At 36.8% G+C, this 15,817-nt stretch overlaps 1 protein-coding gene across 4 annotated transcripts in view; it reads left to right on the top strand.

Annotated features, from left to right (window-relative positions):
• The window catches only part of USP37 (ubiquitin specific peptidase 37), an 86,977-nt gene that overhangs the window by 29,485 nt on the left and 41,675 nt on the right, over positions 1-15,817 (top strand). For all 4 annotated transcript variants that reach the window (XM_059393470.1, XM_059393469.1, XM_059393471.1 and 1 more), the window contains 4 exons: positions 7,343-7,504; positions 13,922-14,053; positions 14,214-14,337; positions 15,009-15,199. In XM_059393470.1, the coding sequence (XP_059249453.1) occupies positions 7,343-7,504; positions 13,922-14,053; positions 14,214-14,337; positions 15,009-15,199 (609 nt within the window). The remainder of the gene's footprint in view (positions 1-7,342; positions 7,505-13,921; positions 14,054-14,213; positions 14,338-15,008; positions 15,200-15,817) is intronic.

Raw genomic sequence — 15,817 nt, 5'->3', positions numbered from 1 at the left:
ATAAACTGTGAGGTCTAGGGAGATTTGTACTGAGGCCACAGGTTGTGACTGGCAAAGTGATCACATTCTAGACTAGTGTATTTTTCTATCATGCCAAGTGATGAACATACTAAGATCTCTCCTAAGGCATTTTTGAACTGCCCTTCGTTGCCTGTGTATTTGTTAAGCTACTACCAAAAGTTGAGAGACATTTTCTTTAAAAAAACAAGTTGTACACATTTTTACAATTAATATCTTTTACTGAAAAAGGCTGTTCAGAAATTTAATTGCTGATCCTATAGATAAAGTTTAATTTTTTTTTTGAGACTTACTGAATATAAATATACAAGACAACTGCTGAGTACTTGTGAAGAAGGTATGATCTTGGAATGTAGTCCAGAGGGACAGTGGTAAATACAAAAAGGTAAGTGTAATGGTGATGTATAATAGATAGGCTATATAATGACTTATGGATACTTTGTTTTTTAGTAGCATTTCAAAGTAGTTAAAAAATAAAACCCTCAAATGATTGAGGTGAAGTAAAGAATTTGATACTGTGTTTTTAGGTATATTCAGTCTTGGGTGGTATTTCACTTTATAACTGCACTTTATAACTGCATGTAACTAAGTTATTTGGATTTAAGAGAAAGATATATATCTGCTTATTAGAAGATTCTTAGTGGTGCCTGGGTGTCTCATTCAGTTAAGTGGCTGACTTCCGCTCAGGTCATAATCCCAGCGTCCTGGAATCAAGCCCCACATAGGGCTCCTTGTATAGCAGAGAGCCTGCTTGCTTCTGTACCTCTGCCTGTGGCTCTGTCTATTTGCATTCTCTTACTACCTCTCTGTCAAATAAATAAAATCTTTTTTAAAAAATTAAACTAAAAATAAATAAATAAACTTAAAGGAATCCAAGTTTTTACAAAAACTAAATTTAGTTTGTAAATAATTAAATGTACAGATTCCCCTCAAAATAATAGAATTCACTGTACATCAGGTTGGCTAAGGGAAAGAAATTTTTTTTTAATGCAAAGCTTTGTTCAAAGATGAAGTGAAAATTTCCAAATCAGTGAGAAAAATCTGATACTGAGTAAAGACTGACCTCATAAGGCACATGGAAAACAGACTAGAATCAAGTGTTTAGAAAACCAGCATGAGATTGGGAACTGAACATGACCCCAGGCCAGAATTTCATTTCTTATATAAAGCTACAAATTCAGAACTGCTCTCTGTGCTGATAAGCCAAGGCTAAACACTTTGGGTTTGGAACCATAAATGTGCTGCTTGCCTAATGCTCCCTAAGCAGAGTGTAAATACACAGAAATGGGAATTTCAGTGACTGGCATTTGTGTTACCTGCATAGGGGCAGGAATTCTGAATCTCTAAAGTCCCATGCAGCTTAGAGGTCCACACTGTGGCAACTACTAAATAAGTCAGGAGTGCCTGATTGTGGAATGCAACACAGAAAGTGTTAAGTGTGTAGTGAAATGAGGAGAGTTATGTTGGGCTCTATGGTGTATCCTCCATGTCTTTTTTTATTTTTTTATTTTTTTTAAAGATTTTATTTATTTATTTGACTGACAGAGATCACAGGTAAGCAGAGAGGCAAGCAGAGAGAGAGGAGGAAGCAGGCAAGCAGAGAGAGAGGAGGAAGCAGGCTCCCTGCTGAGCAGAGAGCCTGATTTGGGGCTCGATCCCAGGACCCTGGGATCATGACCTGAGCCGAAGGCAGAGGCTTTAACCCACTGAGCCACCCAGGGGCCCCCCCACCTTTTTTTTTTAAAGATTTATTTTAGAGAAAGCGCATGTGCCAGGTGGGAGGGGAGGGAGGGTAGAGGGAGAGAGAGATTCTTAAGCAGATTCACCATTGAGCACAGAGCTGGATGTAGGGCTCTATCTGACAATCATGAGATGATGACCTGAGCTGAAACCTAGATCAGAGGCTTAGCCAACTAAGCCACCCAGGCACCCCTATCTTCCATGTCTTAATAGCATTTTGGAGAAAATAAGGCCAAGGAACATAAAGACAAAGAATTTGTCAGAGAAACAATGGATGAAAATGATGAAAGTCCACACAGTGAAAAGCTTTAGCAAATACCAAACAGCAGATACTAAAAAAAAAAAAAAAAAAAAATCCACATTGCAGATGAAATTTTAAAAGCTCCTTGAAGGAAAATACATCATTTATAAAGGGAAAGGAGATTGACATTTGCAACAACAAAAACGGAAGGCACTGGAGTAATAGCATAAAAGAATTCTATAACCAGCTAAACTAAAATTCAAGAGTGCAGACAAATAATGCTGTTTTTAGATACAGAGACAGTTTATTCTGCAAGAAGCAAACTGAACAAAGGAAGGAATGAAAATACCAGCAAAAAAATTATAAAAGCATATTTAAATATCTAAATACTTTTAAAATTCTTTTGTATAATTAATAAGTGCATATGGTAGAAATTTCAGAAGTTGCAGGGTATGTACAGTGGAAAGTAAATCTCCCTTTCTATTTTAATTCCTAGTTGTTTATTTTTCCAGAGGCAACTACTATTACTAATATCCATTAGGGATTATTTTATACATCTAAATAGTTTGATAGTTTTTATAAAATGAGGATACAATAGGCTTGAAAGCAAAAAAAATAATAAAATATTAGACAATAAGGAGAAGTATAGGAGTGGGGTAGAGTGTAGGGCAATTAATACATTTTAAGTTACTTTTGAGAACTCAAGTAACACTTATTAAAAAGTTAAAGGTAACTTCCACTTCTGGCCAAGATGGAGTAAGAGGGACCAGATTTGCCTTCTTCATGAAGCAACTGAGGACCTGGACAAAATGCATTAAATATTACGGGTCTCATGACATTGGACATGAGGCAGTGAAGGACAGTAATCCATGAGAGATGGGAAACAAATGAAATTAGCCTTATGACTGCCCCACGTTGCTTCTTAGAGAAAGTTCTTTTGGCTTCCATGTAAGAAGGAGGAACCAGGCAGAGCCCTGTGCTCTTCCTGATTGAGGATATGGAACTAGGAGTCGTGGGAGGCCAAGGCATCTGGAATTCACAGAACAGAGACGAGAGGGGATAACTGCACAGAGCAAGAATGGCAGAGATCTGAAGAGGGTCCCCCTTGAGTATTTAGTTGACTACTAATCAGCTTATACAGGAGAGAAAACTAGCCAAGGCCTGGGAAGGAAGTACCCACAGGATCTAAGGGAATAATACTGAAGTTCACATAAAGCCAGACATCATTCGTTTTCCTGATAGCAGGAGTTTGCGTGCTAAGAAAGGTCTTGCCTCATTGGCAAGGAAATCTATCCCTGAACTAACTGCTGCTCTGTTCCCATATAAGAAACCTTAAAAACAAAGACCCCAAAATAACATACTGTTTCCAGGTAACCTAATCACATCTCAGAGCAGAATTCCAGAATGTTTATAGAAATCAAAAATATCTAGCACCCAATAAGATAAAATTTTCCATGTTTGACATCCAAGAAAACATACTAGGCAGACAACAAGCAGAAAAATACAACTCATATGGAGGAGAAAAATTAATAAGTACTCAGAAATGACAAAAGTGAGAGAATTAGTACATGGATATTAAAAGTTACTAATCCAAAAAAAAGGTTACTAGTCCAAATCAATCATGACGTTAAATATAAATACAAAATGTTCCAGTTAAAGAGAAAGACTGGAGGGGAATTAAAAAAAAGAGAAAGACTGCATTTTAAAGGAAGAAAAGTAATCTATATGCTATTTTATTTTTTTTTTTTAAGATTTATTTATTTATTTATTTATTTGACAGAGAGAAATCACAAGTAGATGGAGAAGCAGGCAGAGAGAGGGGGAAGCAGGCTCCCCGCCGAGCAGAGAGCCCGATGCGGGATTCGATCCCAGGACCCCGAGACCATGACCCGAGCCGAAGGCAGCGGCCCAACCCACTGAGCCACCCAGGCGCCCCTCTATATGCTATTTTAAAGAAACAATTACAGGGGCACCTGGGTGGCTCAGTGGGTTAAGCTGCTGCCTTCGGCTCAGGTCATGATCTCAGGGCCCTGGGATAGAGTCCCACATCGGGCTCTCTGCTCGGCGGGAAGCCTGCTACCCTTCCTCTCTCTCTCTGCCTGCCTCTCTGTCTACTTGTGATCTCTCTCTATCAAATAAATAAATAAAAATCTTAAAAAAAAAAGAAAGAAACAATTACAATATAAAGATGAAAACAGATGGAAGCAAATACACCTTGCTCTATGTAGTAATGCACAGTAAGATAAAACTAATAGAAAGCTAATGATAAATTGTAGGGTAAGGGCACCTAGCTGGTTCAGTCAGTAGAGCATGTGACCCTTAATCTTGGATTTGTGAGTACCAGACCTGCATTGAGCGTAGAGATTACTTACAAATAAAATCTTAAAAAAAGAAAATCTAAGGAGATTAAAGACCTAAGTAGTAGGAAGATGAGAATTAAATGTTTTAGGAGAGGGGCTCCTGGGTTGTTAAGTGTCTGCTTTTGGCTCAGCTTATGATCCCAAGGTCCTGGAATCAAGTCCTACATTGGGCTCCCTACCAGCAGGGAGCCTGTTTCTCCCTCTCCTGCTCCCTGCTTGTGCTCTCTGTCAAATAAATAAATAAAAATCTTTAAAAAAATTAAAAAAAAAAACTTTTAGGAGAAAATAATAGGAAAATATTCTGTGACTTGACTTTACAGAATTATAGAGTTCTTAAGACACAAAAATTGAAACCATAGGGCAGTGGCCAGGCAGCCCAGCTTTGGAAAGAGGCTCTAGTTACACTGTGACTTGCCACCAGGATGCCCAAGAGGGAGGTCAGCTCTGTGTGTGTGTGGGGGGGGGGGTGCCAAGGAGGCAGCAGAGGAGGGGAAACCTGCTAATAAAGCCAGAAAAAGGCAGTAGGAAAGGATTAATCTTCAGACAAAAAAAAAGTTGAAACAAAAGGAGAAAAGGGAAGCAGAGTGAAACAGGCTAAAGTGACTAACCAGTAAACAAAAGACTTACCTGCAGAAAACAGAAACTGGGGCCTCTGGGTAGCTCATTTAGTTAAACATTGCCTTTGGCTCTGGTTGTGAGCCCAGGGTTCTGGGATTGAGCCCTGTGTTGGGCTCCCTGCTTAGTGGGGGTCCTCCTTCTCCTTCTTTGTAGCTCCCTCTGCTTGGGCGCGCGCTCACGCTCTCTCTCTCTGTCAAATAAATAATTAAAAGCTTTTAAAAAAAAAAAAAAAATGGAGAGGCTAAAAATGAGGAGTGTCCAGCCTCAGATGAAGCAGGAGAGAAAGCCACATCTGATTAATAACCATAAACCATGTCTTATCAGTGGTCCCTTTCTCCCTTTCTTGTATAATCTAGAGAAAGATTTTTATCACTTATATTATAAATGCAAGTTTTTTAGTATCTTTAGAAACATATTTAAGGAGGAAATCCCACCACATCCCATTTTTTTAAGTGTGATTTTTTTAAGAGGTTAGATCATTTGCTAATTGTTTCTTGGTACAGCCAGAAAGTAGTGGGATATCAAATATAGAAGGCTTTTATTGTCTTGGGTGTCAGCTTAACATTCCATAGATGGGATACTTTTTCTAACCTATAATACCAAGCATACTAAATGGCAGTTTGGAGTCAGTCATGCATTTAATAGGTCATGAACATTTTAAATTACTCTTTTCCCATGTTTTTGGTAGAATTTTTTCCTAAAGAAAACTACTTCTTGATCCTGGCTCCCTGTGTCAGAATTTTGTACACTCTGTAACATCTTGGTCCTGGCAATCCAGTTTTCCTAGTAACCTTGTTAATGTGCTGTGCAAGATTGAAAATTTGAGAATGTAGAGTATATGATATTAAATTGCAAATTAGTGGGACTTAACAGTGTAACAGCATATCAACTTTTGAAGATATTGGTACTTGGTAAGAAAAATTATTAGGTATTAGTTATCATAAATTGGTACTTGATTAAGGAAAATTTGTCTTCAAATTTTAAGCTGGAAGGTCACTGGAAGAAATTTTAGAAAATAATTAACAACTACATGATTTTTTAGATTTTTGGTACATACACTAAGAATTGTATACAAATTGAAATGTCTACTGATCTTCAGAACAACCAGTAAAAACTGAATTCTGAAAGAAAAAAAACATAAAAGGTTGATTAAAAACTGTGTAAAGGCTTAAAACATATACAGGGCTCCTGCATGGCTTATTCGGATAAGCGTTGCCTTTAGCTCAGGTTGTGATGCCAGTGTCCTGTGATCAAGACCCACAGCCTGCTCCCTGCTCAGCAAAGGAGCCTGCTTCTCCCTTTTCCTCTGCCTGCCACTCCCCCTGCTTGTGCTCTCTGTCAATAAATAAAATCTTAAAAAAACCCAAAAACCGGGCGCCTGGGTGGCTCAGTGGATTAAGCCGCTGCCTTCGGCTCAGGTCATGATCTCAGGGTTCTGGGATCGAGTCCCGCATCGGGCTCTCTGCTCTGCAGGGAGTCGGCTTCCTCCTCTCTCTCTCTCTTCCTGCTTCTCTGCCTACTTGTGATCTCTCTCTGTCAAATAAATAAATAAAATCTTTAAAAAAAAAAAACAAAAAAACCAAAAACCTTAGAACATAAAATAGACAAAGGATTAGAATATGAAATACATGGAAATACATATTAGAATATGAAATACATGGAAAATACATAGAATATGAAATACAGATCATTAAGAACCCTATATAAAACTAAGGGTACAGAGAAGCAGTTCAGAGAATAACAATTGTAAAACTATGTTCAACTTCAGCAGTAATCAGGAATATGCAAAATAGAACAACAGTGAGATCAGTTTCACTCATTAATGGAAACCATGTGAAATGGCAGTTCACTGTTAGTGGAAATGAAAAATGGTACAGCGTTTTTGGAAAACAATCAAGGTCTCAGAAAAGTAAAAATTAAAAATGCTTATTCCTCACATTTTCACTTCTAAGCATATAAACTAAAGGAAGTTCTCCAGGAGATGATGTAAAAGAGTATTTTTGTGTCGTTATTTGTAATAGGAAAAAAATAACTGCGTCAATGTTTTTAAGACTAGGAAAGCTGATGTATCACATCCATTAAGTGAGTAAAAGTAAATAGCAAAGTAAAACTATATTACAGTTTTTCTCAAGTCATGAATAATGATAGGTTAAGTAGATATCGTATCATATGCCTCTTCGGCTGTCTATTGACAGACTTGCTAATTTACACTTGGGGAGTTTTTTCAGAGGTGACCATTATTACTAATATTTCTTTAAGTTTAGGATTTTTTTTTTTCCCCAGATACTGACTTCTCTGAATCTGCTAGGGGAAAAAATAACATGCAAAATTGTTTTGCTAATGCACTATTTGTTCTTTTTTATAGGACTAATGTTTCAAGCCAAACTCCCTCTGCCAAAAGAAGTTTGGGATTTCTTCCTCAACCAGCTCCTCTTTCTGTTAAAAAACTGAGGTGTAACCAGGATTACACTGGCTGGAACAAACCAAGAGTGCCCCTTTCCTCTCACCAACAGCAGCAACTGCAGGGGTAGGTAAATTCTTTATAGTTTGCTTTCTTTTTATTAAGTCATTAACTGAAGTATATTTTGCTTGATGTCAAAAAAATGATTAAAGGAGGGGTGCCTGAGTGGCTCAGTGGGTTAAAGCCTCTGCCTTCGGCTCAGGTCATGATCTCAGGGTCCCGGGATTGAGCCCCGCATCAGGTTCTCTGCTTAGCAGGTAGCCTGCTTCCTCCTCTCTCTGCCTGCCTCACTGCCTACTTGTAATCTCTGTCTGTCAAATAAATAAATAAAATCTTTTAAAAAAAAAACAAAAAAACGATGAGGGGCGCCTGCGTGGCTCAGTGGATTAAAGCCTCTGCCTTTGGCTCAGGTCATGATCCCAGGTTCCCTCGATCGAGCCCCGCATCGGGCTCTCTGCTTGGCAGGGAGCCTGCTTCCCTTCCTCTCTCTGCCTGCCTCTCTGCCTACTTGTGATCTCTTTTTTAAACACTTTTAAAAAAATGATGAAAGGAGTCATATTAATTATAGTTCTCAAATATGCACTCACTTATTAAAGATTTATCACACCATAAGTAATGATAACTCCATTATCTAGTCTGCAGTTTTTGAACTTCGAAAAAAAGTGCTTGTATAGACCATACTAATCATTAAGTAGAAAAAGTAGAAAATGCGTATTCTCCGATCACATACACTTTGTCATACTGCTGAGATACTTCAACACTATTTTATGTATAACCTCCCCCATCCCCTTCATGCTAAAATTTTATTAAATGCATAAAAAAGAGATCATAATTAATAACTGTAATAATAATAGTAGCAGTCTTCCTTGAAGTGTTTGTTAATGACAAATACTGTGTGCTAAGTGTTTAAATAGATTTTTTTCTTTAAATCCTCACAGCCCCTCTGTGAGCTAGATGTATCAAAAATCTGCTTTCACAAATGAAGTAACCAAGGCTTAGAAAAGTTAACTTTCTCAAGGTGATGCAGTCAGTGATACAGCAGTAGTAAATCTAGTCAGTTGGACTTCACTTGCATTCTTTTTTTTTTTTTAAGATTTTATTTATTTTTAAAGAAAGAAAGAGTAGACATGCATGAGCAGGAGGAGGAGCAGAGGGAAAGGAAAAGAGGGAATCTCAAACAGACTCCGCAATGAGTCCAGAGCCTGGTACAGAGCTTGATTTCATACCCTGAGATGAATCAATCATGACTGAGCCAAAAAAAAAAAGAGCTGAATGTTCAACTGACTGAGCCACCCAGGCTCCCCTCCACTTGCATTCTTAACCACTTTGCTCTATTCTCTCTTCCCTAATTTTATCACTCCACATTAATCATGGGTGTGTGTGTGTGTGTGTGTATATATATATATATATATATTTTTTTTTTTTAAGATTTTATTTATTTATTTGACAGAGAGAAACACAGCAAGAGGGAACAGAAACTGCCGGGGTGGGAGAGGGAGAAGCAGGCTTCGCATTGAGCAGGGAGCCCAATGCAGGGCTCAGTCCCAGGACCCTGGGATCATGACCTGAGCCGAAGGTAGATGCTTAAAAACAGCCACCCAGGTGCCCCCTTCCTTATATATTAATACATAACCTTCAACCATGTTAGTATGCATTTAGATTTCCCTTTACAATCTAGGCTAGAATGAACATTCTCATATACATATCTTTTTAAAATTTATTGAAACTTTTCTATAGGATAAATTCTTGGAAGTGTATTTTCGTTTAGATTAAAGGAAGGCACTTTGAAATGTTTTATTTCCAAATTGCTCTCCTCAGACTATCAGCTTGTTTTCAGTATTACTCAAATTACTGTTTTTGTACCAGCTTTAAGGTTATCTTTTTACTTGAATGAGTGACATCTTCCAGTTTGGCTTATTCATTGTAATATATATGCTTAATGTCTTAGCAGATAATAACATAAAATTTGCAGTGAAAGTATTTCACTTTATTCTCTGCTTACCTGTTTCTTTTCTCTGAGCTCTTTTTTTTTAGAGAGACTAAGTGTGCACATGCAAGCAGTGGGGAGAGGTAGAGAATCATAAGCAGGCTCAAAGCCTGATAGGAGGCTCGATCTCACAACCCTGAGATAATCACCTATGCAGAAGTCAAGAGTCAGATGTTTAACCGACTGAGTCACTCAGGCAACACAATAGGCAAGATGTTTAAATAAATTGCAGAGAGAAAAACAGTTGTAAAATAATAGCTGAATATGATCAGTACTCCACCTTCAATAATGGATAGAATATGTAAGCAGAAAAATCATTAAGAAAATATAGGATTTGAGCAACACTATAAATTTCCTAGATCTTATGGATATATATAGAACACTCCACCCCACAACAACACAATACACATTCTTCTCAAATGGACATGAAACGTTCTCTAGGAGAGACCATATGTTAGGCCGCAAAATAAGTTTCAATTTTAAAGGTTTGAAATCATCAAAAGTATCTTTTTGAACCACAATAAAATGAAGCTGGAAATCAGTTACAGATGGAAAACTGGAAATATGTAGAAATTAAGTAACACACTCTTAACCAGTAATGTCAAAGAAGAAATCACAAGGGAAATTTTAAAATATTTAGAGATGAATGAAAGCTCTAGCAGCATGCCAGAATTGATGGGATGCAGCAGAAGCAGTGCTCAGAGGGATATCAGTAGTAGGAAACACCTACATTAAAAAAGAAATGTTGGTGAAGCTGTGAAGAAGAGAGAACCCTTGGACTTTGCTGGTGGAATGTAAAATGGTGCAGCTGCTATGGAAAATAGTATAGCATTTCCTCAAAGAATTAAAAGTAGAATTACCATATGATCCAGCAAGTCTGTTTCTGGGTATATATCCAAAAGAATTGAGAGCAGCGACTTGAACAGATATTTATACATCCATGTTTCACCTAAAGGTGAAGGCAACCCAAGTGTCCAGTGCATGAGTAAATAAACCAAATGTGTTTTATACATATAAGGGAATACTATTTAGCTTTATTTAACCAGTTTTTAAAAAAAGATTTCAATTATTTATTTGAAAGAGAGAGAACACCAGCAGGGGGAGCAGCAGAGGCAGAGGGAGAAGCAGGCTTCCTGACCAGCAAGGATCCTGATTCGGGACTCTATCCCAGGACCCTGGGATCACAACCTAAGCCAAAAAAAGACAATCAACTGACTAAGCCACCGAGGTGCCCCCTGTTTAACTTTAAATAGGAAAGAAATTCTGACACATGGTACAATATGGATGAAACTTAAAGACAGGCTAAGTGAAATATGCTGGTCACCAAAGGACAAAAACTGTATGATTTCACTTACATGAATTACCTAGAATAGTCATATTCATAGAGTCAGAAAGTAGAGTGGTGATTGCCAAGGAGAGGGCAATAGGGAATTATTGTTAATTGGGTACAGAGTTTCAATGCCAGAAAATGGAACAGTTCTGGAGGTTGATAGTGGTGATAGCTATACAATATTGTGAGTGTACTTGATGGGTCTGAAACTGTGAACCTTAAAATAGTGGAGCGCCTGGCTGGCTCATTCAGTAGGGCATGCATGTGACTCGTGATCTCTGGGTCATGAGTTTGAGCCCTATTCAGCATAGAGTTTGCTTTAAAAATTTTTTTATAAAAATGGTTAAATGGTAAATTTTATGTGTATTTTATCATGATTTTTAAAAAATGACCTCAAATCAATAACCTAACTTTACACCTTCAGGAGGTAGAACAAGAAGACCAAACTAAACCCAAAAGTTATCAGAAGGAAGATTAGAGAGAAATAAAATAGAGACTGGAAATACAAGAGAAGTACAAAAACCAACAAAACCAGAAGTTGATTCTTTGAAAAGATCAACAGACCTTTTATCTAAACTGATAAGATTCACATAACTAAAATCAGAAACAGAAGTTAGTATATTACCACCAACCTTACCAAAATAAGAATGATTTTAAGACAATACTATGATTTCACCACCAAATTAGATAACTGGATGAAATGGGCAGATTTCTAGAAACAAGGGAAAATTGTGCAACTCTGAAAAAGAAAGTATAAAAAGTTGAAGAAGGTATATGAACTCAAAGCCAAAATGAGATACCATTTTGCACTCACTAAGATGGCTATAATTTTAAAAAAGAAACCTGAAAATAACAAAGTATGTGTTTAGTTAAAAAAGTCACTAAAGAGTATACACTGTATAGCATTCTATCTTTTGTTTTTTATGAAAAAAAATGAGAAATAATAAAATACATGTTGCTTATATGTATAAATAAACTTTCAAATATATAAAATGGAATATGTTAAAGTGTAATGTTATATTTAATATTTTGTTTTTGAATTATAATACTTTAATCTGAATTTTGTGTATTACATAAAATATATAGATATTTCACTTTTTATATTTTAAGTTGCTGTGTCCCCAAGTTCACTGGTATTTTCTTCAGTGTTTCATCTGCTGGTAATCTCATTCAACAATATTTTCATCCGTTGTGTTTTCCATCTCTAAAATTAATTTGGGGCTCTTTTGTATCTTCTGTTTCTTTCCTTTTAGGCTAAATGTTTTCCTTTGCACCTGTCATCACCTGAAGCATATTTATAGTAGCTGTTTTAATATCTGCAGTTGGGTTTGATTATTCTGAGACATGTGTTTAAGCTCTTTAGTGTCAAATCTAGAGTGGACTTTATTCTAAGACTAATTTAATTCCTTTTCTAAATCATGGCTCCTCTGGGATTTCTAGTAATGTCCTATGAGTTCACCTAAGTCTCTCCACTCTGGTGGGAACTCAGACAGTTTTGGGTCCTGCATGAGATCTGGAATTATTCTGCTAATAGCTTCCCAGTAATCATTCTTTTTCTTGAAGTTCTTCACTGGTGTCATGCAGTTTTACTGCAAGCATGCACAGGCTGGTATTCAGCCGAATACTCAACAGACTGTGTATTTCTGGAGTTCTTTGTATAGCTCCCTCCTCTCAGGTAGTCTGTCCCAGAAATCTTAGCAGCCTCAGCCTATCAAACTCCAGTTTCTTTCAACTCAGTACAGCATGATTCCTAGGCTCTGTTTGGGTACCCCTCCCCGGACAGAGTTCACAAATTGACTGCAGCCAGAAACCCTGCATAATGGATGTATGCACACCGTTTGTTTCCCTTCTCTTAAGGATCACAGTCTTGGTGCAGCCTGTTATTCAGTGTTTTGTCCACTGTTTTTTTTCATTGTCCATGATAGTAGGATAATTCCAGACCCTGATACTTTATCATAGTCTGAAGTGGAAGTTCTCCAGGGTATTCAGAATTGCGATCACCAGTGATCAGCACAGGAATATCATGTGCCTCTGAGTGTGATACCCTTGGAAGGACACAGTATCACTGTGTCACTACATGCTTTTCCAGCCTGAACTGAATCTCTTCATGAGGAAATAGCAAACCTAACAAGAGGAATGGTCCATTAAAAACCAGTGGTGGGGGTGGGGGAGGCTGTATTCCTCACAAATGTCAATATATGTTAGATAAGAGCATATCAGCATTAAATTTTATAAAGCTGCTAAATCTTCTTTGATTATATAAGAGAATCTTCTTGTTCTTGTGAAATACACCATGAAGTATTTAGGGCTGAAGGGCTGTGGTCTATGTAACTTACTTTCATGTGGTTCAGGAGGAATAAAGGGAGAGGTGCATTAAATGGTAAAGTGTATATTACAGAAGATTAACTGTCGGTGAATATGGATAAAGAATATTCTTGTGCAACTTTTTTGAGAGTTTGGGATTTTTTTTTTAAGATTTTATTTATTTATTTGACAGAGATTACAAGTAGGCAGAGAAGCAGGCAGAGAGAGAGGAGGAAGCAGGCTCCCTGCAGAGCAGAGAGCCTGATGCAGGGCTCGATACCAGGACCCTGGGATCATGACTCGAGCCGAAGGCAGAGGCTTTAACCCACTGAGCCACCCAGGTGCCCCAAGGGAATATTTTTTAAATATTTATAAAAGTTTTTTTAAAAGTTTGCTTTAGAAAAGTGTTTGGCAATACCCATTAAACCTAAACACATATATCTTATGACCCAGCTGTTCTACTTCTGGGGATATACAAAAGAGAAGTAAGTTAAGTTATAACTCAGGGAAAAAATTAAAATTGTAAACAAGAACAAATAGCTCTTTGCATAAGTCCCCAGTTATTTTTACCATTCATTTGAAAATGTATCATTTTCCTTATTATAATCTTATAATCCAGTGGTTCTCAAAGTATGGTCCCCAGACCAACAGCATCAGTATCAACTGGAGTCCTGTTAGAAATGCACAGTTTTGTACCCTCTCTGTCTAGATCTACAGTTTCTATTTGGGGCCGAGCAATATGTATTTTAACAAGCCCTCCATGTGATTCTGATGTGTGCTATACTGGAGAACCCCCTACTTTAATGAACATATGTCAGGAATTACTGTAATCTTCAACAGTACTATTTTTTTTCATTTTCAGCTTCTCCAATTTGGGAAATACCTGCTATATGAATGCTATCTTACAATCTCTTTTTTCACTTCAATCATTTGCAAATGACTTGCTTAAGCAAGGTATCCCATGGAAGAAAATTCCACTCAATGCACTTATCAGGTAAGTGTTACATTCTTACTAAGTAACCTTTTACCTTATTGATTATGGAATAGCAGAGTTATAGACACTGAAAAGTTTTATGTGCCATTGCTAACAGTCTTTAAAATATGCTAACCGAACTTCTGTAAAAGAACACCACACTTGTCTCTTCTTTTAACAGACGTTTTGCACACTTGCTTGTTAAAAAAGATATCTGTAATTCAGAAACCAAAAAAGATTTACTCAAGAAGGTTAAAAATGCCATTTCCGCTACGGCAGAGAGATTCTCTGGTTATATGCAGAATGTGAGTACTAATTGTTTTTAAACATTTTAGAGATAAGGGAAATTGAAATGATATCAGTGTATTGTCTGATTTCCATTTTAAAATGAGATTTGTGTACGTGTGTTCATCACAGGTTGAAAGACCTGAGGACTTATGTTAAGGGTTAACAAGACTCTTCTGTGTATTTTATCATATTGAAAAATACAAATCTCGTTTGCCATAATAGGAGCTTAGGCTCTTTTAGCTACAAAGGCTATTTTAGAAAAAAATACTTTATCTTAAAGGAGTAATTCATTTATTCATTCATGCTAATCCAACTGGTAGTTAAGAATATAAAATCTGTCATTCTTTTTTTTAATGTTTCTTTAAATTCAGTTCAGTTAACATACAGTGTTGTCTTTGTAATAAGACACTATGTGTTGTGTGTGTAATATAACATACAACACTATACAGTAATATAGTGCATTCTTAGTTTCAGAGGTAAAATTAGGTGATTCACCAGTTGCAGTGTCATTTAGTCTTATTCACAAAATATGTACCCCCAGATTGTTAGAGTAAATCTGACCTTTTTCACATATGGTACTGACCTCCAAGTGCTTTAGTTGTATAAGTCACAGTGTTAGCAAGCTATCATTGTGATAGGAAATGTTTTGATTAAAGATGTTATGATTAAAGATATTGTGCCTTCTTAGGATGCTCATGAATTTTTAAGTCAGTGCTTAGACCAGCTGAAAGAGGACATGGAAAAGTTAAATAAAACTTGGAAGACCGAACCTGTTCCTGGAGAAGAAAATTCGTCAGATATTTCAGCCACCAGAGTGTACACCTGCCCTGTTATTACTAACTTGGAGTTTGAGGTTCAGCACTCCATCATCTGTAAAGCGTAAGTAGCCTCTAAGAAAACTCTTCGTCCTTTTAATTCTTCCTTTCTTTGTCATAAGGGCACATAAATGCATAGATTCTACCAAACATCTCTTTTCTATATCATCTATAAAAATGCTTTGTAGGTGAAAACTAAGGAGAGCTTGACAATTCGTCATGTGCTATAGTGCTGACTAAACACTTAATTTTGATCTATGAATTTGTTTTTGTGGGTTTTTCTTTTAATCTCTGTGGAATATCGAGATCTTTGGGAATGCTTGTTGTTCTTTTCTTTTTACCTGAAAAGACTCCCTCCTGTTGCTTATTTTATTAAACCTAATTATTTTTATTAAAAATCATTTTTTACAGGATCAAAATCTGAATTATTTTTAATCTTTGCAATACTCTTTAACCTTATTTTTATTGATTATTCAGACTTTCTACATTTAGTTAATTTCCATGCTCATCACCAAGACTTCTATACCGTGCATTTCACATCAAAAGGTGCTATTTTGATTAATCTTTCAGTAGTACTTCTCTGAATATGTTTTTTCAGAGAGAGTGGAATCCTTCTGTATAAGTAAGAATTGTGTTGCTCTCATACAGGAGTTAATACAGAATTATTGAATCACACATAGCC

The sequence above is a fragment of the Mustela nigripes genome, chromosome 3 (genome assembly GCF_022355385.1).
Source record: "Mustela nigripes isolate SB6536 chromosome 3, MUSNIG.SB6536, whole genome shotgun sequence".
NCBI classification, from domain to species: Eukaryota; Metazoa; Chordata; class Mammalia; order Carnivora; family Mustelidae; genus Mustela; species Mustela nigripes.
Note: the sequence above shows the minus strand (reverse complement) of the source record. Positions and strands in the feature narration are given on the sequence as shown.